The 23439-nt window shown below is 52.3% G+C and overlaps 1 protein-coding gene across 2 annotated transcripts in view; it reads left to right on the top strand.

Moving 5' to 3' along the window:
- The window catches only part of TMEM63B (transmembrane protein 63B), a 38809-nt gene extending 15429 nt beyond the window's left edge, over positions 1–23380 (top strand). The window contains exons 2-24 of one of the 2 annotated variants that reach the window (XM_021389639.1): positions 5512–5710; positions 6334–6413; positions 8016–8054; positions 11655–11745; positions 12482–12519; positions 13290–13432; positions 13678–13729; positions 14028–14136; positions 14701–14771; positions 15307–15387; positions 15548–15671; positions 15950–16083; positions 16235–16372; positions 16617–16770; positions 17104–17210; positions 17997–18083; positions 19236–19301; positions 19428–19590; positions 19733–19838; positions 19939–20106; positions 20223–20338; positions 20628–20708; positions 21252–23380. In XM_021389639.1, the coding sequence (XP_021245314.1) occupies positions 5534–5710; positions 6334–6413; positions 8016–8054; positions 11655–11745; positions 12482–12519; positions 13290–13432; positions 13678–13729; positions 14028–14136; positions 14701–14771; positions 15307–15387; positions 15548–15671; positions 15950–16083; positions 16235–16372; positions 16617–16770; positions 17104–17210; positions 17997–18083; positions 19236–19301; positions 19428–19590; positions 19733–19838; positions 19939–20106; positions 20223–20338; positions 20628–20708; positions 21252–21413 (2487 nt within the window). In that variant the 5' untranslated portion in view covers positions 5512–5533 and the 3' untranslated portion in view covers positions 21414–23380. Of the gene's footprint in view, positions 1–5511; positions 5711–6333; positions 6414–8015; positions 8055–11654; positions 11746–12481; positions 12520–13289; positions 13433–13677; positions 13730–14027; positions 14137–14700; positions 14772–15306; positions 15388–15547; positions 15672–15949; positions 16084–16234; positions 16373–16616; positions 16771–17103; positions 17211–17996; positions 18084–19235; positions 19302–19427; positions 19591–19732; positions 19839–19938; positions 20107–20222; positions 20339–20627; positions 20709–21248 lie in introns of both variants that reach the window. The other variant, XM_021389638.1, reaches the window with a different exon arrangement.

The following is a 23439-nucleotide window of genomic DNA, read 5'->3' as shown; positions in this document are numbered from 1 at the left end:
TCACCACTAAATGTTTGTGTTGCATTTGCTGTATCACTGTCAGCATATACTTGCAGGAAGCAAGGGAGGCCAAAGAGTAAGCAGTATTTGTTTATAAAGTATGTGCTGGCAGACGAACTTGGGTTCTTTCTGATAGACTTACAGCCTGGGAGCTTGAAGGGGAAATGACAGGTAGATATATTTGGAATTTAAGTGTTTGATTTGGTGACTCATGAAATCTAATGCTCAAAATGTAATGCAAATCAGATTGGCCATGACACTGCTGCACAGGCTGAGAGGTGATTGCTAGATTGCACGTGGAGACATGGTGGCTGGTATGGGCTCTGTCCCAGTGGCAGAAGGAGAGATGGGCCCTTGGCATGGACTAGAGTGGGATATGTGGATGGCACCCTGCAAGTGGAGACTTGTAATGTGTCAGGAGACCAAGTGCAGACTGTAATGTCATCTGGAGGCAAACAGGATGGAGCTAGAGGCCTCTCCTAAGCAGTCCAGAAGTGCCAGGTGCTGTATCTGCATTGATTGGTTTCTTGTTGGATGAGGATAGCTGGGCTGAGAACAGCCAGGAGCGCACAGCCCAAAGGGATGTGAAAACTCCAGTGGGAGGGCAACGAGATGTGGTGTGGGAGCAAAACACAGACTGAGAGAACATCTTGAAAGGGCCAGAGTTGTGAGATGGAAAGGTTCCCTGAACGTCATGAGTGTTGTACTCAGAGTCATGGATGAGAAAATAGCCTGTAAGAAAGAAGATGAGTTATGCAGCCTAGTCAAGGGAGGATTGTCCAGATGAAGTTGTGGAAAGATAATGGTTTGGTTGAAGATTTCCCAATGCTGATGCCCCAGCCTGCAAAATGATTTTTCCTACAAAGAAGCAGTGCAGTACCAAGCCCCAAGAAGGAAGTGGAAATCTTGAAAACATGTGTGTCCCTGCAGGATCGCCCTCCAGCAGGTTCAGGAAGCTGTAAGGTCTCAGTTGCCTCTAGGAGAATGTTAGACTTGGGTTTCTTATGGATCTGAGGGCTTCCTGCTGCCACAATCCCTGTCCATCCCTGCCAGGCACCCTCCCAGTGTGGTGAGCCACTGGTGTGGCCAGCAGTGCTTACAGCTGTTAAAGCTGTGCTGGCCGCAGGACCAGGGCTTCCTGAGCAGCAGGACATGCACCACTGGCAGCATGCAGGCAGCTGCAGAGCAGCGTGGAGCCAGGAGCTGGCCGTGACCGTGACCTACTAGTGTTGGTGGTGGGTGCTGATACACAGAAGAAAGATATGATGCCCTTTGCTAGCAGATATTTGAGGCCTAATGCAGAGCCAGCTGGAAGAACTTTGTACCAAGGGCTTTTGCTTTGACCTGGATTTTACTTTGAAGAAGCAGAGCCTGCCAGATGAAAGCTTTGGAGGCCCAGCAACTGCTGGGATGCTGCTTGGCCAGCTTACACAGAAGATAAAGCGTGCGGGGAACTGTGTGTTGGCTGAGGAGGCAGAGCAGCCCCCTGCAGCCAGAAAGCTATCTGCCCCTTCCCTCTGCTGCTTTGCCTTCCCTGCATTGGTGAGGTCACTTGTCATGTCCACTGGGAGTTGGAGAGAAGGGTCTCTGCCCTCATCTCTGTATATCTGAATCTGCAGTGCCCTGCCCTTGGGGCTGCGGGCACCCAGCTGCCCATCTCCGTGCCCCCAGCCCGTTAGGAGGTTGTCATGTCGACATAAACAGGTACAGCTCTGCCAGAGCGCAGTCTCACTGCTCTAATTACCGATAGGGTTATTAAAATTTACCAGTGAGAGAACAAACAGATGTCACCGGTGCGCTTACGTCTTTCTGGCTTCATGTGCAGGCATACACTGTATTGATTTATATTTCCTTGCAAGCGTTTCTCAGGCCACCTCCTTGCGTCTGGCTGACATCAGTGGCACGGCTGGCGGAGCTCGCCCACATCCATGTCTCTGCCCCGCAGTTCTGCTCTTTGCCGTGGGGCAGCAGGTCCCCAGTAAGCATCCTGCTGCCTGGCTGCAGGAGGCTGCCCAGCATTCTGACAAGCAAGCCCTCTCCTGCAGCTCTGCATGCAGTAGGGGATGAGGGAGGCAGGGGGGCCTCTGTTCCTCTCCTTCTTTCCTACTGTGTGGAGGAAAGAGAATGGATGTGCATATTGCTGAATAAGAGGCAAAAATGCCTTTGGCAAGTCTTTCTATGCTGGCCTTGCAATTCTGGGGAAGTCAGCATTAAATACACCACACAGAAGGGGAAGGCTCTGGGGTTGAGTGGGGCCTCACTTGATGTCCTGCTGACTGTGCTGTGGTGGACAGAGCTGCTTACACTCAGGAAGAGTCAGGCTCTGCAGCTGGCCTTCAGCACCCCAGCCCTCACAGTACGTCCCTGAAGGTTGGGGTGGAGCTTTAAGGATAAGCACAAAGGGATGACCTAAATGCCTCCGGAGAGGTCAGTGTCCCAAGGACTGTGCCAAGGTGAGCGTCGACTGTCCTTTGCCTCCTTCAAGCTTCAGCCCACTCATTTAACCATTAATGTCCTCTGCATCTTAGGGCAGTATCCTCTGAAGAAGGTGGTGGGGTGCTGTAATGTCACCCCAAAATGGCAGCAAGAACAAGTGCCAGAACAAACAGATGTTCCAGGCATCCCTTTAAGCTCAAAGGCAGTGTAAGTCTTGGGTGTATGCCACAGCTTTTCCACTATGGGGTGTTCTGGCTGGGGTACTGGAGTGATTAGGAAGGTTCACTTCTGGTCTTTTCCAGTCCATCCTCTAGGATTTAGAAAAAGAAAAAAAAAAAAGTACATCTTTGCTACCTGCTTCTTTGAAATGTGGCTTACGTTACCCACAGGCTCGCTAAGTTTGTCTTGAACGTGTAATGGCTTATATAAATAATGATGGAGTCATGGACGGTGGGAGCATATGAGCCTCGTTTCTTTCAGAAGGAAGGAAATGAGGCTATAAAATATTCAGGAATTAGGTGGATGGTTTGGTCTCTGCAGAAGATCATACTTTCCCAATCTGCTGCGAGTCTTTCACTACTTCACTGCAATAATAGTTGATAGGTAATACTCAGCCAGCTTCTGTAATTTGCTTGGACGTTTAGAAAAGCTCTGAAATTGCCCATAAAAGGCAGCAAACAGAAGCCTCCATTGGAGGAGATGTAACATCCTGGATGAAAAACTGTCCTAGGGTCCAGAAACCAAGGACGGAAGTGGATGAACAATTCACAGTGTGACAAAGCAGGAGGATGGGGTTAGTGACACCCCCCCCCAAAAAAAAAAAATGTGTAACAGGGTATGCAAAATCTGCAGTTCATATAGCTGTTCAGATTTATCAAGGTAAAACAATTCCCAAGTGACAAGATGCAGAGTGGTGTGAAGGGAGGAGAGAGTCACTGCTGAGAAACGTGAAGCCCACTGTATTGTAAGAAACGATTTGTCCTGGGACATCACTGTTTTCTAAACTATTGTAGCTACTCAGGGCAATGGTGTGTGCAGACCACTTATAGAGATGCTTTTCCTCAAGGTGTATGGATGCAGTTATGGTCGGATGCATGAGGACTTTTGTAAGAGATGCTGAGAGCATCAGAATGCTGATCTGGAAGTCAAGGTTATCTCTCACATCCAGGGTGGTGGAAGTACTTCTGGTTATGTTTCTTTAGGGTGAGAAGAGAGCGGGCAGTGTTTGTGGTGCATGGTGAGTGGGATTGAGGCTGGAGGAAACCTTGTGCCATGGGAAGTGGGAGCGAGCTTTGCTGTGGGTATCATAGGAGGAGGCCTAGAGACAGCAATGGCTTTTATTCTGTGCCTTCTGCCTAGCATGAGGAGTGGAATTACAGTGGGATAGTACAGTCTTTCACCCAACACTGCTAACATCTGGAACTTGTTGCTGCACCCTTTAAGACCTAGAAGTTTTCAAGATTCTTCAAAAGAGGAATTTAGGAGTGTTTCTTTTTGCAGTGAGCCCTCTGGACTGGCACTTCAAAGGGGCACAGCCCTACCTGCTCCCAAGCACGCAGCTTCTCTGTGACGAGTCCTGGCCTGGTGGTGATGCTGTCAGGAAGGCAGCTTGGTGGAGTAGTTGGTGGCAGGCCGCTGTGTCCCTTGCTGTCCCTTCTCTTCCTGCCAGCTGCTGTCACACATTCTCTGCTCCTGGGTCCCTCTCTGGTTCAGCTGGGGTGAATCCTGCTGGCTGGTCCCCAGCTAGTTGCCAGCTGCGACCTCATGGCTTGGCTTCCTGCTGTTTTTCCGCTCCCTTTTGCAGCTCCTGGCAGCCTCGCTCCAGTGTTGTGCCTGTGGATCTCTTAAAGGACTGCTCACTGGCTCTTCCTGTGAGGTCAATGCTCCTCAGTGCCTGTATGCAGGGGGGTTTTGCTTGTTATGACACGTCCACCCAGCTGAGCTGATCTGGGCTCTCTGGGCACTGCAGTGAGCTGTGCGCTGGTCACTACCCAGCCAGCGCTGTGTTATGACACTGATAAATCACTGCAGCGAGGCAAGAGATCGCCAGGATGCACCCTGTGGCCTCTCTGCTAATGTCACAGTCTCCTGTGGCATTAGGAGGGCAGGGCTGGTGATGGTGGCCATGCTGCAACAGCAGGCCAGCACAGGGCAGCAGGATGGCTTGTTGGTGCTTGGGGCGAGTGGCAGCTCTTCTGAATAACCCCCTGGGGTAGGTACAGTCCTTCCACAGCTGATGGGGTTTCATCTCCGCTGATCCACAGAGCAATCGTGTTTCTGCTGATCTTTTCCCTTCCAGAGCATCCCAGTTGTGCTCAGTTTGTTCTTGATTGTGCTGACATGGTCCTCTCTGCATTGCCCATTGAGCTGCTCTGTGCAGGAGAAGGAAAATCTGCCCATCTCCAGTGATAGCACTGCGTTGGCTGTAGCACACCTGCAGTGTTTTGGGGAGGGCGCTGGGGGGAAAAAAAATGTGGCCAGCTAAACAGTAGATCCTGAGTTTCCTCTCTGCCTTCTGCATAATACTTCCAAGCCAGAGGAAAGAAAGCAGGCAGGGGTGGGAGCATTCTCTGGTGGGCACCCTGGGAACTGAGGCATGCAGAGAGCGGTGATTCAGCCTAATACAGCTAATGGCATTCAGCCAGACAGAGGAAATTGTGGGATCGTGATGCAGCAACTGTCCCGTAGCAGTTCGTTTCCATCATCCAGACGTGACTTAATGCCACCTCACGCGTTCACTCTTTCCTGTAGCTAAATGCCTTCCTTGCCAAGGGGAAGGTGCTGAGACACTGCATCTTTGGGAAAAGAAGGTAATCTATGAGTCCTAAATGACATGAGAGTTGGGAGCAGGCAGGGGGATTCTGGGGCTGTGCCTGGTGGGAGCAGGACACCAAAGACCTCATGAGCTTTTCCAGCACCCCTGGAAGCTCTGCGGGTTTCTTTGCACGACACTGTTCTTGGGCACTGGTTGCTGGAGAGAACCTATAGCACAGGAGAACCTGAGACAGTGGCCGAGAGTGGTCCTAACTCTAATGGGACTATGCTGTTAACCAGACCTTTCTCTCTGTTCCCCAGGGAAGACGATGAAGCTGTAGAGATGCTTCCCTACGTGATTGCCACCCTGGGCTCAGCAGGGGCCACCTGCAAAGCCTCCACATGCAGCAACAGCACCAAGGACTACTGCTACAGTGCCCGCATCCGCAGCACAGTGCTGCAGGGGCTGCCCTTTGGTGGGGTGCCCACTGTCCTAGCCCTTGATTTCATGTGCTTTCTTGTAAGTTTGCCTATGGCTGCTTTGGCACCTTCCCTGCTAATTAGTCTTGAAGGAAGAACTATGATCAGGTCAGAGCTGAGGGCCCCAAATTCCATTCATGACTTTGTTGCTAGCAGATTTCATGGCCCTGATCATGTCCATTAACTGCTCTGGGCCTTGGCTTAACTCTAGCACCACAGCGCTGAGCCTATGGAAGGGTGTTGCCAGTTTTCTGTAAGGAAACAGGTCAGGTTAGGTTAGTCCTGTGTCCTAAAACTTCTGCTTGTGGTGCTGAGTCCCAACAGCCTTACCTACCCAAAGATTCTTGCTTGTTCCTCCTTGGCAACTGCAAGACCATGGGCACTGTAGCCATAACCTTATCTACTTGGGATATGAGGACTTCTTGATCCTGTGACCAGCTTAGCTGTTGTGTGTTGCATCCCGGACCTCTGTCTTCCACAGTTAGTCTGCCCTCCGGCCTCCCAGACAGCCTGATTTTTCAGCCCTGAGGACTTGCACTGTCCCACAGCCTTAGTGTGCTGTTAGCTGAGCAGTCCTGTCCCCTCGTGCCCCCAATTCCTGTGGCTCCGCAAGCAGAGCTCAGTAATACCTTGTCTCACAGCTGTTTCTCTGCTCTCTTCCAGGCACTGTTGTTTGTCTTCTCAATTTTGCGTAAAGTTGCTTGGGACTACGGACGCCTGGCCCTGGTGACTGATGCTGACAGGTAAGCATGGCAAAGAGGCAGGGGAAAGAAAAAAAAAAAAAAGCATGAGCAGTACCTTTCCTTGCAGAAGGGTTAAATCCCCTTGTGTGTGTGCCAGAGGCAGATGGAGAAGAAGGAAAGGCATGTCAGTTGAATCCCCTGAGCTCCAGAAACAGGGAAAGTCCCTGCTTACCAGCTTTGTTTTGTTACAGCATCCTCCTGCCAGTGCAGGGAGCAGTCTGCTGGCTCCAGGAGCTAAAGCTGCAATGTCACCTTTGGTCCTTATGCTGACAGAGCTGTACAGGGGCTGAAATGGCCTAAGGAACAGCAGGCAGAGGTGAGGGAGGAGGGAAAAGAGGTCACAGAAGGGGCAAGAGCTGCTGTGCTGAAGTCTTTAAGCCTCTGAAGGTGGCTTTGCAGGATGTCGCTCTTGTGAAGGGCACTTAGAAGCAGCAGGCTGCATTTCCGGGTGCCAACTTGCTCATAAATATAAAGCAGGATTGGCAGGGGGCATGGATGGCAGGAATACCTGGCTGGCAAGGTGAGCGTCTGACACATGTGAGGCTGGAGCATGGACCTGCCCAGGTGGTAGCAGAGCTTGAAAAGTGAGTGCAGATGCAGAGTTCATCCCATGCAGCTCATTTTCCCCCAGCTGATGAAAGTGTTGGGCCACCAGCTGTTTTTTGCACGGCAAAGAGTGAACAAACTACCACTCATTGCTCCCACGCTCTGCCTTACAAGACCTGTGATGAGCCTGAGAGCAGAGTGCCACAGGACAAGGCTGCGCAGACTGATCTGCAGGGACAGAGCAAGGGTGGCAGAGGGGATGTATCCAGTCATGTCTTCTAGCAGAAGTCAGGGCCCCTCGGCAATGGTGATCCCACACTGAAGGCAGATGTCTGGGATTCCTTCCAGGAGCATGCCTTGCTGTTCCCATTTTTGCTGTAAGCAGTGGGAAGAACAATTGGTTTCTTCCAGTGCTGAATGAGGAACTCCCTTTGGAGCTAGGGGTTTGTGCAGGGAGTCTTGCTCTGCACTATACAGTGTCTAGAGGTAGTTTACTGTGTGCATGTTGTACTTTGTCACGTGCCGGAGGCACGTGGGCTTATAGCTGTTGGTGGTTGGCACTGCATCTGCTTGATAAGTTCCATAAGCTCCTGGCATGGGGCTGAGCTCCAGCCTTTTTGGTCCCCTTGGCAATACTAGTTCAGATAAGTTTAGTACAAGTAATACCAGCCAGTCTGGAATCTGCAGGAGGAGCTCCTGCTACTGCAGCTGTCTGTCCCTGTGTGCTCCTACTGCTTGGCCCATCCAGGGGCCAGGATGAGCATTTTATGGAGCTGGAATTTTTGACCCAGGATAGATGCGTGTTGGCTGCCTGGGATGGGGAGGAAAGAGACGAAAGCCAGGTGAAGGAAGCACAGAGAGCAGGTGGGCAGCTCCTGCAGTCTATGGGTTGCAGTGGCTCAGGGCAGCACTGAGCTCTGTAAGGAAGGTCTCCTTCTCCAGCTTCACCACCAGCAGGTTTCGCTTCCTCAGGACCGCATGGAGCCCTGTGATGGAGGGGACCTAGCGGCTGCTCCCCTGGTTGTAACCTCTCCTTTTCTGTTTCTGTGCCCCCAGGCGCCGACGATGGCAGACGGAGCGAGAAGAGCGGGAATAGTATGTTGTTTTTTCAGGGTCTTGTTTACTGTCTCTGTCTCTCTGTTTCTTTTTGCAGTTTTCTCTCTTGCTTCTGAACTAATCTAAGTGGCTGGGAGTTCAGGGCTTGGATTTGTGTCTCTTGGTGGATTTGTGCTCTTCTCTTCTCCTCCGTGTTGTGTCAGCCACCTACCACAGCTGGGTGCACCCTGGTTTTTCCCTCATAGCCCTTGAATGCTCACTGCATGCAGCAGTGCCAAGGAGTTGCTAGTTGAGGCAGAGAGTCCTGTATAATGCACCCTGCTGTACCTGCCAGTGTCCTGCTATCCCACTGTGAGTAGTGGGAAAGAAACATGAGCCTGTGGCGTACTTGGGTCACCCAGGCAGAGGGCAGCTGCCTTTGCCTTGTCCATCCCTCATGGTGGTGAGCCCGAAGGGCTGTTCTCATGTCAGGTGCACGGAGGTCATTCCCAGGGTTTTCTTTTGACTTCACCCCTGTGAGGCTGCCAGGACAAGAGCAAGTGTTGGCCCTTGTCCCTTACCACATACCTCAGGCTGGTGGTGTGCTCAGCAAGGCAGCATCTTTGTCCTTTCTCTCTTCCCCATGTAGGAGGAGACTTTCCTGCCTCAGCGTGGCTGAGAGCATCTTCCTGCACCTTGGCCTGGCTTTGTCTGTAGGGTACTCACAGTGAGGGCAGCTGGCTGCCAGCTGAGCACTGTCACAGATCCTCCCTCTGTGCTCTTCTGTCTTTCTTGCTGCTTTTATGCCTAAGTGAAAACAATTTCATTGCCTTGCTGAAGTGCTGAGTGGCACACCCTGCACGTTCAGCCTGCAGAGCCTGCACTGATCAATCCATCGCTTGCAAAGCAGTGGCCTACTAGTGCCTTGAGAGGGCACAGGCGTCCTTCTATTTTTGTGGCTGCTCCTTGGCCTCAAAGGGCTGAGCAATCTCAGCTGTGAAAGTAAAGGTGATGGTAGCTGTGGTACATGGCACAGAGGGAACAGCTTGCTCACATTTAATGCTTCACTAGTGGATGGCCCTGCTTCAGGTGTGTCTGGCAGCTCTTGGGTGCTAACACACTGTAGGAGGGCTAGCAGAGCTGTCATGCTCTGAGGTTCAGAAGTGGCCTTTTAGTAGGGGCCAACTGTGTCATCCTCACAAGTGTTTGTCTCTCTCCAGGGGTCTGCTTCTTCCTCTTCCCATTACTCATCTGGGCTTGCTGAATCTCTCTGCTGCCCTCTAAGCCCAGTGCTTGAGCTGTGTTGGTTTTGGTAGGTGGAAGTTTCCAAATGCCTGTGGAGCTCAGCAAGGAAACCTCATCCTGGTCTGTGCTTCTCTAAGTCTGGCAGCAGATTGCCATCTAGCTATCCTCCATGTAGAGGTGCAATGGTGTGTGGCGAATTAGAAATTTGCATGCAGCCTGGCACTGCCAGTTATTGAATGTGCAGGAGTGCATCCTCTCTCATACGTCCCTGTGTCTGAAAGCCAGCAAGCACCCTTGTCCTGATACTTACCAGGGCAAACAGAGGTAGCCATCAGCTCTCTTAGTGACTCAGTCTGCGCCAGGAGGAGATGGCAACCCATCCCCACCTCCATGTGTAAGGGTAGCGATGGAGAGCACTGCAGGGCTTGCTATCCACACAGCCAGCTCCTGTATCACACCACAGCAAACTGTCTGCACAGCTGCCTGGCAGCCTCCCCTCCTGAAGCCTGGGGTTGCCAGTGGCTCACACCTAGTCCCTCCTCTTCTCTCGCAGCAGGCATGGAGAGGGCTCCTTGGGTCCCACCTTAATCTCCTCCCAGTTCAGGGTGGCATCACCTCCTTCCACTCACTTTGTTAGCGCTTGGCTTTAGAGAGCCTCCAACTAGATGCAGGTAGCCCCCTGCAGCTCCTTCTCCATACTCGCAGCCTTGGGAAGGCTTGGCACCCTCTGTCTTCTCAGCACTGCTGTTCATATACATCTCCAGGTATGGTCTCCATATCCCCCTGCATGGAGCTGTTAGTCTGATCTAACAACATGGCACTCTTTGCAGCTATTCCCTCTAGTGCTGCTTCACTGACTACTTTCCCAGTACCGACGAGTCAGAAGCACATAGTGTCATCATGCTGGGGTCTCCTCAGAGCTGCAGGCAGCAGAAATTCACCCTCTCCCTGCATCCAGCTGCAAAGCCTCTGGGATTTCAGAGTGCTGAAGGTCTAAGAGCTTGGTCAAGGATTGTGTTGTCCCCACAGCAGAGTGGAGTGTGGGCGTGGGGCTGTGCAGTTGCAGGGCTCTATGCTGCTGTCTAATCTGCTCTCCTGTAGTCCTATGACCTTCAGCTAATCTTTTTCCTCTGGGTGTTGCATCCAGCTTGGTACTCAGCAGGTGCTGCTCTGAGGGAGGCCAAGTGTCCTATCCTCTTCAGCAGAGTCACAAGGGTCTTAGCTTGTTTGCCACTCCGTAGTGTCACCACCTGTCTCTAGTCTGTGTTTCTCATCTGTTTCTTCTCTGAGTTCTTGTGTGTCTGATCCTTCTTGAACCTGTACTGGTTACAGAGAGACTTTTTATTTTCTTGTTTGCTTTACTTCTAGTCATATCTCTTCTGGTACCTCAAAGGACCCAGCCTGATGTCATCTTGTAATCTTACAAGTGCTATTTAATTTAGGTCTCTGGACCATTTTCTCTTGTCCTTTGCCTGCCTACCTTTCACCTCCATTCATATCGGGGGTATTATCTGCCTTGGATGCTACTGCTGCCACTTCTTCATCTAGGTCTTTGCCTGTGTCTGGGGTGCAGTGGTCTGGAATATTTGCCTCTTGCCACAGCCATTTGTTCCTGTCTGCCTCCATGCTCCCTCTCTGGGACTCCCAGGCAGGCAGCAGACCTAGCTGTGAGAGAGCAGCTGGGCTCAGCCTGGCTTCAGTCAGCACACAGTGTGACCAAGCCGCTAGTGTCTTTCTTTCTCTGGGTTTCCTCTTGCTGGGGCACTGGTATGTATAGTTGTGATGTGGGTCCACCACGCTTCCATCCTTCCTCTTCCCTGAGGCAGCTAAAGTCTGCAGGGCTGGGTAGGTACTGGTGCCTCAGGGATGGGGAGATGCTGCTGGGGCCTCTCCGGAGCTCTCTCTCTGGTAGCCTGGGAGCTGCTTTCTGCATCTTGGTACCTTTAGTACTCACCTCTGTGCTTATCTCTGTACTTGCGGTGCACAAGGGAAAATAGGAGCCCTCACCTGAACACCCCACTTGTGGCACCCTCTCCTTCACACCTCCTCTTTCCTCTTTAAACTCTGCACTAAAGTGACCCGATCTCTCCTCTGTGGCAGCTGCTGCCAGCTCCCCCTCCCAGGGGCTTATGTGCCCTTCAGAGAAGGGGCACAGAGGGAGCAGCGTCCATAAGCCCCCCAGAGGCTTCCAGAGCCGAGCTGCTTGGGAGCAGGCTCTGGGTGCTGTCTGTGCGGTGCTGGCCAAGGAGGGGTCTCTGCTTACTGCTGCCCTCTGCTCTTTGAGGCTGTCTTGTCTCCGTCTCACCTGGGGCAAACTGACCTGAATTAACTGCTGGCCTTCTGAGTGCTCTTGGTTCCTGGCTGAGCTGCCTCCTCTCACCTTTTAACTTTCTCCCTCAACATTTGTCATTTTAGCGTAGCCTCCGCTCTGCACTCTGACAACCACGACCGCTACGAGCGCCTCACCTCCGTCTCCAGCTCTGTGGACTTTGACCAGAGGGATAATGTGAGTAGCTGCAAGAGGCAAACTCCTTGCCTGTGGGCAGCTGGGAGGCCACAGCTTGTGAGAACCAAGTGCTCTTCAGAAGTAGCACTGCTTGCCCATCCCAGAGCCTTAGGTCCCACACCTTGTAGTGTGATGGTATGGTACAGAGCCCAAGGCAACACAGTACTGTGTGGCTTCTGATCATGCTCTTAAACCAGTAGCTGTACATCCACCTGGCTTGATGGGCATCTGTCCTGTAAGCAGTCTACTACTGCAGTCCTCTCTAAAGGGCAGGTGCAGCTCAGTAGGACGTGATGTTCCCAGGAGATATTTCTCCCCTAGACGTCCTTTGGGAAGCTCTGGCTTGGCCTGCTCTTCCGATAGCTGCAGAGCTCCTGTCCAGGATGATAGCTGCAGTACCCCTGTGTGGGGAGCTGCGTGATTAATTTTCCGGGCACCCCTTAGCTGTTGAGCTCCTGTGCTAACCGGGAGCCCACAACTTTCCTGGGAGGCCAAGCTACCTACTGGTGAGGAACAGCCATGTGGCAGAGTTGTGCCCTATGGAGTAGCATTGTCACCTTCTCCACCTGGGCCTCTCTGCACATCTTGGTAGCTGCTTGCCATCAGGGCTCCTTGTCCTGAGTCATATCTGTGGAGGTTCAGGGACATCGGTCTGGTCTCCTAAGCCTTTGGAGGATGTAGCAGGGATAGGGGAGCACACAGTGACATGAGACCTTCCTGTCTTCTTTCTGCACAGGGATTCTGCTCCTGGTTGACAGCCATCTTCAGAATAAAGTAAGTGCCCCAGGATCTGCAGATGGGACTGTGTGAGGAAGAAGGGCAGTGTGGGCCATCGGGACAACAGCCCAGTGCAGCTATGTGAAGTCACTGTCCTTTTTTGCCCTTCAGAGGGGGAGCTGCAGCAGGCTATATGGAGGGGACAAGCAAAGGCAAGGGCAATACAGGGTGTGCCAGAGCCAAAGCTAAATCACACAGCCAGTTTGTGACAGAGATGACCCAACCCGCATCTCCACTGTCCTCAGTCCTATCTCAGAAACACTGCAGAGGTGCTTCTTTCCCTGTGGTTCCTGCTAGGGGCACTGTTGTCTAAGGAAGGTTCCTGGCAGTGAAGGGTGGACTGGAGGAGGCAGGGAGATGCTGCCAGCCGGATGGCAATCAGGAGTGATCTCTTAAGCATTTCTGGGATCAGGGCTCTGTGGGACCACATCAGCCATTCTGTACCTCAGCGGGGGGAAAGCAGGGCCCAGCAGAGGGATGGTTGTTAGGTGTGGTGTGTGTGGGCCCAGCTGCCCATTCCCCATGACAGAGGGCAGGGTGTGGGGAGCAGAGCTGCAGCAAGCTTTGCACAGATAGGCTTCTGCCTGAGCTGGTTCAGGGCCAGATACTGGAGTCAATGCCCAGGGTGCGGCTGCAGCTCTACAGGGTATGTTCCAGGGGTGCTGTGTACATTCAAACCAACCACATGGGCAGCCATCAACCCGTGCTTTTCTGCATTTCCTCCAGTGCTAGAAAAGATTGCCTGATTGCCTTTCTTTCCCTGGCAGAGATGACGAAATCCGGGACAAGTGTGGAGGTGACGCGGTGCACTACCTGTCCTTCCAGAGGCACATCATCGGGCTGCTGGTGGCTGTGGGCGTGCTCTCCGTGGGCATCGTGTTGCCTGTCAACTTCTCAGGGGACCTGCTAGGTGAGGGGAGGGAGCCAGGTGGAGAGGCTGCTTTTAGTGCCGGGCCTCAGCCCACCAGGGAATAATACAGATAAACTTAACTCCTGTCTCACTTTGGGCGTGGAGTATCCAGAGGATTGTCCTGGGCAGCTTAGGTTTTGGGGTGCTTTGCAGGTGAGGTTCCTGCTATACCACACAGCACTGGAGCTCTGTGCCACAGCCCATCAGTATAACTGAATGTACCATGTCTGCTTCTTTCTCCCCAGAAAATAATGCATACAGCTTTGGGAGGACAACGATCGCTAACCTGAATTCTGGGTAGGTGTGGACAGGGGTGGGATGGATAACTGTGGCTCTCAGGGTGTGTTTTGTAGATGCTCACCTGCTGCAGAACCTTACCTCCTTGAAGGTGGTGTTTCTGCCCTCCACAAAAGGCTGTTATCCCTGCTTCTATTTCCGTGTTGAGCTCCTGGAGGTTGCTGGCAGGGCACATGTATGCTGTGCCATTTACACTGCTCAAGGCCCCAGAGCCTTTGGCAAAGGTGTCCCTGAGAGATCTGTTGGAGTTGTAGTGGCAACCTCTTCCTAGCTTTAAGCGCTCTCTCTCCTGTGTCAGGAATAACCTGCTGTGGCTGCACACATCTTTTGCCTTCCTGTACCTGCTGCTGACGGTGTACAGCATGCGCCGGCACACCTCCAAGATGCGCTACAAAGAGGATGATTTGGTGAGTGGGGTCTAAGAACTGCTCTAGACACAGCTTTTCATGGCCTCCTGTCAAGTTGGGTGGCCTGGGAGAGACTGCCAAGCACTCCCCTTCCCATAGCAGTTTGGGGCTGTTGTGGTTTGTCTCCTTTGTGTTCTGCCTGGCCAAAGTCAGATCTCCTCTGGAGCAGCCAGTCCTGATGCCACCTGGAGAACTGAGAGAGGTCTGAGCTGGGTGAACATGTGTGGAGAACCCATGTTTTCTTGAAGAGTTGCTCCAGCTTCTCTTTGGATTTGGGACTGTACCCTAGCTGTCTTTGCCTTTCTTATTTCCTAACACCTCTGTTTCTGTTCAGGCAGTTGCAGTGTGAGCTCCTACCCCATCAATCAAAAGCGGTTCGGATGTGGAATGCCAACAGCTAGTAGAAGCATAGGAGACAGGGAACAAAGCTCCCCCAGAGTGTTGGGGCTGCCCTCCTATTGCTAACTCAGACCTTGAGTCTTGTTGTTTTTCCATTGTTCCTTTTTTTTTTTTAAACTTCAGTCTGATCACCACCCACACCTATCTTCACTTTCTTCCTTTCAGGTGAAGCGAACTCTCTTCATCAATGGGATTTCAAAATATGCTGAGCCAGAAAAGATCAAGAAGCATTTTGAGTGAGTCTCAGTATTTTCCTAATTAAAGGCTGCTCTGTAATGGGAATGTTTTTTGTGGAGTGGTGCTGGCGTTGCCTGGAACAGCAATAATACATTGAAAGTGCTGGGGCAGAAGATGGTCAAAATCAGTGAGCACACTTATTTCAGGCATCTTGCTGCTATTTTCCTGTGTGGATTTGTATCTTAGTGTGCAGTGTGTTGGGACATGCCCAGCTATCTTTTGCAGAGCCGTAGGAGGTCAGCATGGTACATTGTGGGATAGGGCACCTCTTTAAACAGCTGTCAAGTTCAGAGATGTGAGATGCAGGCAGAAGGCACTCCAGCAATGACAGTGGGATACTGTGATGTTGCTTCTGTGTTGGTCGTGCTCTTTGTAGAAGAGTAAATTTTTCTTTTTAACCAAAATCAAAACAATAAGACAACAAGAAATCATCTTCCATTGGAACCTGAGTAATAACTATGAGGGTAGTGTTTAGAAGCACCATGGAGACGGAGTTGATGCCATGTACGATGAGCAGCTGTTTTCCATCCACAGGGAGGCCTATGCCAACTGCACTGTGCTGGAAGCGCGTCCCTGCTATGATGTGGCCCGGCTGATGTTTCTCGATGCTGAGAGGTAACCAGACCCTGGTTGGGGTGGAAGGCAGGGCTGGGTTGAGGAGTACACAGGAGGATGGGGGGTGTGAGCTCTTCTCAGCCACTTCTTCCTCAAATCTGGTGCCACAGAGGCTTTACTGAGCCACCTTCTTTCTTTCTCTTCCCCTTTCCTGCTTCAGGAAGAAAGCTGAGCGTGGGCGGATCTACTTCACCAACCTGCAGAGCAAGGAGAACACCCCATCCATGATCAACCCCAAGCCCTGTGGCCACCTGTGCTGCTGTGTCATCAGAGGCTGTGAGGAGGTGTGAGGAGGGCTGGAGGCACTGGGCAGAGAGGGGTATTGTGAGCACTGGGTCCCTGTGCTGCCCACGCTGACTTGCAGCATGCTTGGGTCCTGCCAACCACCCAGTCCTGGGCCAGGAGTGTATTGTGGCTCTCCTGACACTCAGCCGCAGAGCTGCTGCCCCACAGCTTAGCCTAGGTTGTCTTGACTGCCTGCTGTCTCCCCGCTGTGCTGCCATGGTGGCACTAAGGGGTGAGGTCCGCAGGTCTCTGCTCTGATGCATGTCCGTCTGCCCAGGTGGAAGCCATTGAGTACTACACCAAACTGGAGGAGAAACTCAAAGATGACTACAAGCGGGAGAAGGAGAAAGTGAATGAGAAGCCTCTGGGGATGGCCTTTGTCACCTTCCACAATGAGACTATCACAGCCATGTGAGTGCTGCAAGAGATCTTGTCCTTCTCAGGAGGGTGGCATCTCACAACTCTCCTTTAAGTCAGAAACCCCAGCCCCAAGTCATCCACACCAGCTTGTTCCTGCCCTGGCCCTCTGTGACAGTATCTCCTTTGTTCTCTTCTTCTCCAGAATCCTCAAAGACTTCAATGCTTGCAAGTGCCAGGGCTGTGCATGTCGTGGAGAGCCCAGAGCCTCCTCCTGCAGCGAATCTTTGCATGTTTCCAACTGGACTGTCAGTTATGCCCCTGACCCACAGAACATTTACTGGTGAGCAGCTGTGGGTCTCAACAGGTCTGTGGAGATGGAAAAGGAGCATGCACCCTCGTGCTCTGATAACTGAGGATGGTGGTCTTGCTGAAGGCTAGCTTGGCTGAGCTAAAGATCTTATCCAGCTTGGAGGGGGAAAGCCTTAGATTCATTACCCAAGCTTTGTTCATGCAGGCTGGGCTGTATTGTGAATGTAATGCTTGGCATGGTTGTTTCTGATGCCCTTTTTCTCTCATCCACCCAGGGAACATCTCTCCATCCGGGGCTTCATCTGGTGGATCCGCTGCCTGGTGATCAATGTGGTCCTCTTCATCCTCCTCTTTTTCCTCACCACCCCTGCAATTATCATCACCACTATGGACAAGTTCAATGTCACCAAGCCTGTGGAGTATCTCAATGTAAGGCCTTCAGGGAGGGGTGCATGATGGGTAGCACTGAAGCCACCCCAAGGTACAGCAGCGCTTGAAAGGGACTGGGTAGCAAGAGAAACTGTCAGCATATGCCAGGTCCTGTCAGTCCAAGAGCAAGGGATAGGTCCTTCAGGAGAGGGTTGTACCCTGCCATGTGCCCCCCAGCCCTCCACTATGGGGATGCTGAGAGCGGCTGGGCTGGGCTGCATTGTCGTGGCAGCTGGCTCTGGGGACTCTGCATCAGCAAAGGAAGCACCTGTGATAAGGATGAGAGCTGCCGCATTGTGTGTAACACACAGTCTCTTTTCTGCCTTGTTGCAGAACCCCATCATCACTCAGTTCTTTCCGACCCTGCTGCTGTGGTGCTTCTCTGCTCTGCTGCCCACCATTGTGTATTACTCTGCCTTCTTTGAAGCGCACTGGACCAGGTAAGGACAGCCAGTGCCTGTTCCTGGCTTGTTGCCTGGCATCTTGATACTTCTCACTAATCCAAAGCTGTGACCGGCTCCTCTTGCATGGATTGCTGTCTTCACTCCAAGTGTGGTATCACGTGGCACCTTTTGGTCAACTTGGGGCCTGCTGTGGACTGCTCTGCTAGCCCTTAGCTGGGTGGTGCTGTGCAGCATGAGCTTGTATTGAGCAGAGAGTGATATGCTTCAGCAAGAAGAAAACTGGGAGGAGCTGGGGCCAATGCCTTTGAGAAATGCTTGTAGCAAGGGAAGTCTTAGCTAAGGTGAGTGTGCAGGTGTGATGTGCCTGTACTCATGTGGAAGTCATCACTTATCCAAGGGAAAATTGCCTTGGCTGCCATGGCTTCTGGCAGTAGTGAAGGGATTTGAAGTGCAAAGTGCTGGCAAGCATTCTATTTGTGAGGTATATGCACAAGACTACTCTAGCTGTGTGGTGGGATGCAAGACTGCTGGGCAGCTCTACCCTTCTCCAGCCTTCTAGGCCCCACCATGTGTGGAAACATAAGCTCTTTCAGCTGGCATTTCTGGCAGATGCAGATTACTGGAGGTAGCTTATCCTCTCCCACAACCCTCCCTGCAAAAAAAAAAAAAAAAAAGAAATTCACCTGCCTTCTGCTTTCTCTCATTGTTGCCTCTGTCAGCCCCCCATGATAGCCTCCTCCCTCTGTGGCCAGGCAGGGCACATACATGGGGCTCCCTTTGCTGGTAAGGTGGCAATGTTAACAGCTTTCTCTCTGCCCCCAGATCTGGAGAGAACAGGACTACCATGCACAAGTGTTACACATTCCTCATCTTCATGGTCTTGCTGCTGCCCTCACTGGGCCTGAGCAGGTAAGTGTGGAAGGGAGGGCAAGCAAGCACAGATACGTGGAGTGTGGAGGTGGTTAAGATGTGCCTCCCTGCAGTGCTTCCTTGCCCTCCTTATTTCTATACAAAGCTAGCAAATTCCCCCACTAACGCCAGAAGTGAGTAGGCTGTACTGCTTGGCTGGGTGGTCTTCCTATTTGTAGGCTGCAGAAATGCTAATCCTGCTGGATGTGAGCCCCAAATCTTCCTGTAGAGGCTATAGAAATGCCCTGTGGGACATCAGCTGCCAGGCATCAGCATGGGCTCAGCACTGAACAAGGACAAAACAGGGAAACAGAGAGAGAGAGAGAGAGAGGGAGAGAGAGGAAAAGAAATCTGGGAGGTAGAAGCAGGATGGGAGGGTCTTCTGTGATAGGAGCTCCTTTATGTACTGTAGAGTGGGCAATCAACTCCCCATAAATTCAGGATACAGCTCCTCAGTGGCTAAATTGGGCAGTTCCTGGAGGTAGAGAGGTCTATAAACAGAGGCAGAATAATTGCCCTCTATCCTAGTGGGTGACTACAGTAAGGTTTCCCAGCCAGATTTTAAATGTCTTGTTGCTTATAACCTTGGGACTTAAACAGGTGAATGCTCTCAGAAGGTTTGCATTTCAGCTGTATACCAACAAGCATGTCACACTTCCTTCTGAGGATGGAATCCATCCCACTGCTGCATTTCGAGCTGTGTAGTCCACCAGAATCATGGCTGTGGAGACATCAGAAGATTGCACAATTTTATATCAAAACAATGCTGAAGTGGAGGGAAATGAGATTTTTTTTTTTCCTATTATCTCAGTGCTCGAGGTTACAGTGTACTTGAGTAGTTTCCCCTGTAGTCAGTCACCCATTCCTTGCATGGTTGTTTCACCCAAGCAGAGGAGAGGAAAATAGCGATAGGATCAGGGCAAAAGGATAAGAAATGCATGAGAATGGGAAGCTTTAGATCCCTTTAAGGGTGCTGTACTGTTTTTCCCAGTGTCTGATTTACATAATTGCCAATGACATATCCCAAGAAGGAACAATAAGGTCTATGGTCAGAGCTTTGGGTCTTTTTAGAGCAGTTTCCATATATTTGCATGTCTATGTCTGTATGCACTGCTTCTGACTGTTCTTTTCTTCTCACCCCCTTCCACACAGCTTGGATGTGTTTTTCCGCTGGCTGTTTGACAAAAAATTCCTCGCTGAAGCTGCAGTGCGATTTGAGTAAGTGGAGCAGGGAAGAAAGCCCTTGTTAACGGTGGGGGAGCATCCAAAGGTGGTACCCAGGACTTGGTCCCTTCTATGCTGCGGGAGCATCTCCTGCAACCTGCTCTCATTGCGCCTTCCCAGGTGCGTGTTCCTGCCAGACAATGGGGCCTTCTTTGTCAACTATGTCATCGCCTCTGCTTTCATTGGGAATGCCATGGACCTGCTGCGCATCCCTGGCTTGCTCATGTACATGATTCGCCTTTGCCTGGCCCGCTCAGCCGCTGAACGGAGAAACGTCAAGCGAGTAAGTGGTGGTGCTGGAGACGATAATGGCCTGCACCCAGGGCTGAAGGTGCTGCGGTGGGGGCTGTGCATTCTGGGGCTTGCCGGTGCTGGGTATCTCATGCTCCACTCAGGTCCAAACAGGTCTCTGCTCTCCCCTGCAGCACCAGGCCTACGAGTTCCAGTTTGGAGCAGCTTATGCCTGGATGATGTGTGTCTTCACTGTCGTCATGACCTACAGCATCACCTGCCCCATCATTGTCCCCTTTGGTGAGTGACAGCCCTTTTCCTCTCTGCACAGGGGATATTTCCTCTTGCCCAGAGGCACTGGGAGTGAGATCGATGCCCTTTTCTGACGTCTCTCCCTCAGGGCTCATGTATATGCTGCTCAAGCATCTGGTGGACCGGTACAATCTGTACTACGCCTACCTGCCTGCCAAACTGGACAAAAAGATCCATTCGGGTGCTGTGAACCAAGTAGTGGCAGCCCCCATCCTATGCCTTTTCTGGCTTCTCTTCTTCTCCACCATGCGTACAGGTGAGTGCTAGGCTGGGAAGTGTCTAGCTGAGCAGTTCCCCTGGCTGCCTCCTCTTAGCAGCACCACACCATCTGTTGGGCTTTGACACCCTAACATTGATTTCTCTTCATCCCAGGGTTCCTAGCCCCAACTTCCATGTTCACTTTCGTGGTCCTTGTGATCACCATTGTGATCTGCCTGTGTCACGTGTGCTTTGGGCACTTCAAATACCTCAGCGCTCACAACTACAAGGTGAGGTGGGATGCTGGGCAGGGGCTCAAGGGCGTGGGAGCTCTTCCCTTTGGAGCACAGCTAAGCAGTGAAATAGAGGGATTTAGGGCAGAGGGGGGGATGTCTCTACCTGTTCCTTGGCAGAGCCTCAGCTCCATGGAGAAAGTTTCCAAGGCAGTCTGGAGCTGGATGCCATCCTTGCCATGTGTATGCTGCTCGCATACCCACAGAGAATTTGGGGACAGCCTCACTGGAATGCAACTCCTGTAGCTGTGTCACCTGGCATTCTCATTTCTGGTTTCCTCTCCAGATTGAGCACACAGAGGTGGACACCACAGAAAGTAGGCAAAATGGGAGACCTGCCGCCAACCTGCCAGCTCCTAAATCTGCTGTGAGTCCCCATTTGTGTGTGTGTGCCCCAGTATGCTCCTTACCTGGGTGTAAGAAAGAGGAGGTAGCACCTGCGAGTTTTTTCCTTCTTGCCCAAATACCTTGCTCCTTGCCTTTCTGAGGCAGTACCCAAAGTCTCTCAATGAGGGTAGGAAGCAAGTGTTGGGCTCTGTGCTCTTCACCTAGGTTGGGTGATGAATTGTGTTATATGTGAATTGTAACTCCCCCACATGCACTCATTACCTTCTGCTCCTTGAATGCTGCACGTGTACTTTTCTGCCCCTCTCTTGACTAGGACAGTGAATCTATCTGGGCTGATCACCCCTCTTGCTCAGAATCTTTAGGCTCTGTGATGCTGCCCACCTTCTCCCCATGGAATCTGGGGTGAATCCAAACCCTTCTTTGCCCTCCCAGCATGTCCCACACTCAATCTCTTCCCTGTATGGTGCTTCACCCCTTGAGCTCTGCTGAATCCTGTGGGCTGCAGGAAGCAGACTTACAAGTGTTTCTTTTTTTTTCCCCCTCACCCCTGCACTTTCAGAAGTACATCGCCCAAGTGCTGCAGGACTCCTCCCCAGAGGGCGAAGCAACAGAATCAGAGGAGCAGGGATCGCAGGATGAGGAGCTCATCACTACTGATGGCATGAATGACACAGATTTCCAGTCGTGTGAGGACAGCCTGATAGAGAATGAGATCCGCCAGTAGGGACTGCAGAGGGAGGACAGGAGGGAGGGAAGGGATGGAGTCCCAGGAGCGGGGCAGGCTGCGCCCACTGCGACCGGAAGAGAGAAAGCGAAGGGAGCGCAGAGCTGAGGGGGCCAGCCGCTGCCCTCGCCCACCCCCAGGGCCACTACCTTCAGTGAGGGCAGGGGCCCTGATGCCAGCTCTCCATTTCCCTGCCTCCACTTGCTCTGCTGCCTGGCCCCTCTGCGGGCTTGCTCCTCACTTGCTACCTTTGTTAATGCGTACCCAGACTGTAAACCCCTACGGACTGGGGAGGAAGGGGACCGTGACCCTGCCAGCACCTCAGGAGTGGAGGGAGGCTGGGTGCTTTATGGAGGGGTCTCAGGCCAAGGGGCACCTCTAGTGTTTCCTCAACTGCTCCCTCTGTCCCCTGTCCTCCTGGCAAGGAATGCAAACACTAATTTATTAGATATACAGGAAAACGATGAACAAAAAGCTTTAATCAGAGTATTGGAAGATGGGGTGGCTTTGTGCCATGTGCCCAAGTAGTGCTGCCTTCCCTTCTCCCATGTCCTTGCTCGCTCTCCTGTGGCATCCCCTGGGTATGATATCCTAGGTGCTGAGGGGTGAGGATGGTGTCCCTCTCTTCTCCCGCTAGGTGTGCGCTGGGCAGGGAGGACAGGTTGAACCCAGGAGAGCAGCACGGGGCAGCCCCTCGCTGAGTGGGGGGTGCCAAGGGTGTTCTCACAGGCAGGAGGCGCGGGCAGCCTCTCCCCAGAAGTGCATCCCCCTACTTCCCCAGGTGTGCAGGTGGGGTGTTGCAGCAACATTTTAAGTGGCATTTTTTGCACATTTTCCTTCCCTTTCAAACACAAAGCAACCTGACCTCTGCATGGTACTACAGTCCTCTCTCCTGCCTTGTCTGCAGAGCAAGGCTAGGCACGGGGACTGTACGGGGGAGCTGCTGGGTGCTATGGAGAGGAGAGAAAGGGGTCTGGACCATAGCGTCCTCAGCACCATGCAGCGTTGGGCTGCTTCACCTGCCCAGGGCTTGTTCCTTCCTTGCCTCTGCCTTTGTCCCCTCTCTAGTGATAGCCGTGTCCCGGGCAGGAAGGATGGGAGAGGGGCCTGGGCTGTCTGTGGCACTGAATGCAGGCAGGAGAGGCAGATGGAGCCCCTGGTACTCTCCTGGTTGGAGGTTCTTATGAGGAGGTTTCTGGTCAGCATCGGTGGCCCTTAATTGCTTTCCCCCTCTCCGTGTAAAATGTAAAGGAAAAATAATAAATCTCCCTGCTACTGAGCTATATTTATTTCCCTCGATTCCCCTGCCACCATCCTCTCTGGTGCTCATTGCTGATACTTGCTCCCTTCCTTCTGCCCATTGTGGGTGTGCTCTGGTTCCTGGAGCTGTACCCAGCACCCTCTGGAGTCCCTCAGACCAGGAGTAAGGGACAGTCATTTACCTTTCCAATCACCAACACTGGCCCTGGAGCTCAAAGCACTTTATGGACCTGAACAACTGAAGTGTTCTGCTGTGGAGAAAGGTTGTCACTGGCGCTGGCTTTTCTCCCTCTTGCTCTCCTTTAGAGGAGTGGATCCTGCTTTTCAGGGCTGCTGCTTGGAGGATGCCGCTGCCTTTCCTGTACACCTCTCTATAGGACCCTAAGCCCAGAGGAAAGGGGGACAGAGGTGAAGGAATGTGGGTCCTGGAGGGGTGGAGATAGAGCACATACAAGTGGGGAGAGGCATGATGCTTGTAACCAGTCTCCTGCAGGAACAGGCTCAAAGAGATGAGTTGATGGTCTGTGTCCATGCCCCTACCCCGGGATGCAGGCTGGAGGCTGGCTGGGTGCTCCAGCCCTGCTCTTGGGATGCTGCCTGCAGAGGGCTGGGTTGGGATTGGCACTGTCTGTGTAGAGATGTGTATAATACCCTGTATATATTTGTGTACAAAAGGAGGAAGAAAAAAAAAAAAGGAAAAAAAAGGAGCTATTGTTCTTGCAGTCTGTCTTTGTGCAGCAGTGGGTGGGGAGGCTGCAGCGGGCTG

Source organism: Numida meleagris, chromosome 3 (genome assembly GCF_002078875.1).
Source record: "Numida meleagris isolate 19003 breed g44 Domestic line chromosome 3, NumMel1.0, whole genome shotgun sequence".
In the NCBI taxonomy this organism is placed as follows: Eukaryota; Metazoa; Chordata; class Aves; order Galliformes; family Numididae; genus Numida; species Numida meleagris.
Note: the sequence above shows the minus strand (reverse complement) of the source record. Positions and strands in the feature narration are given on the sequence as shown.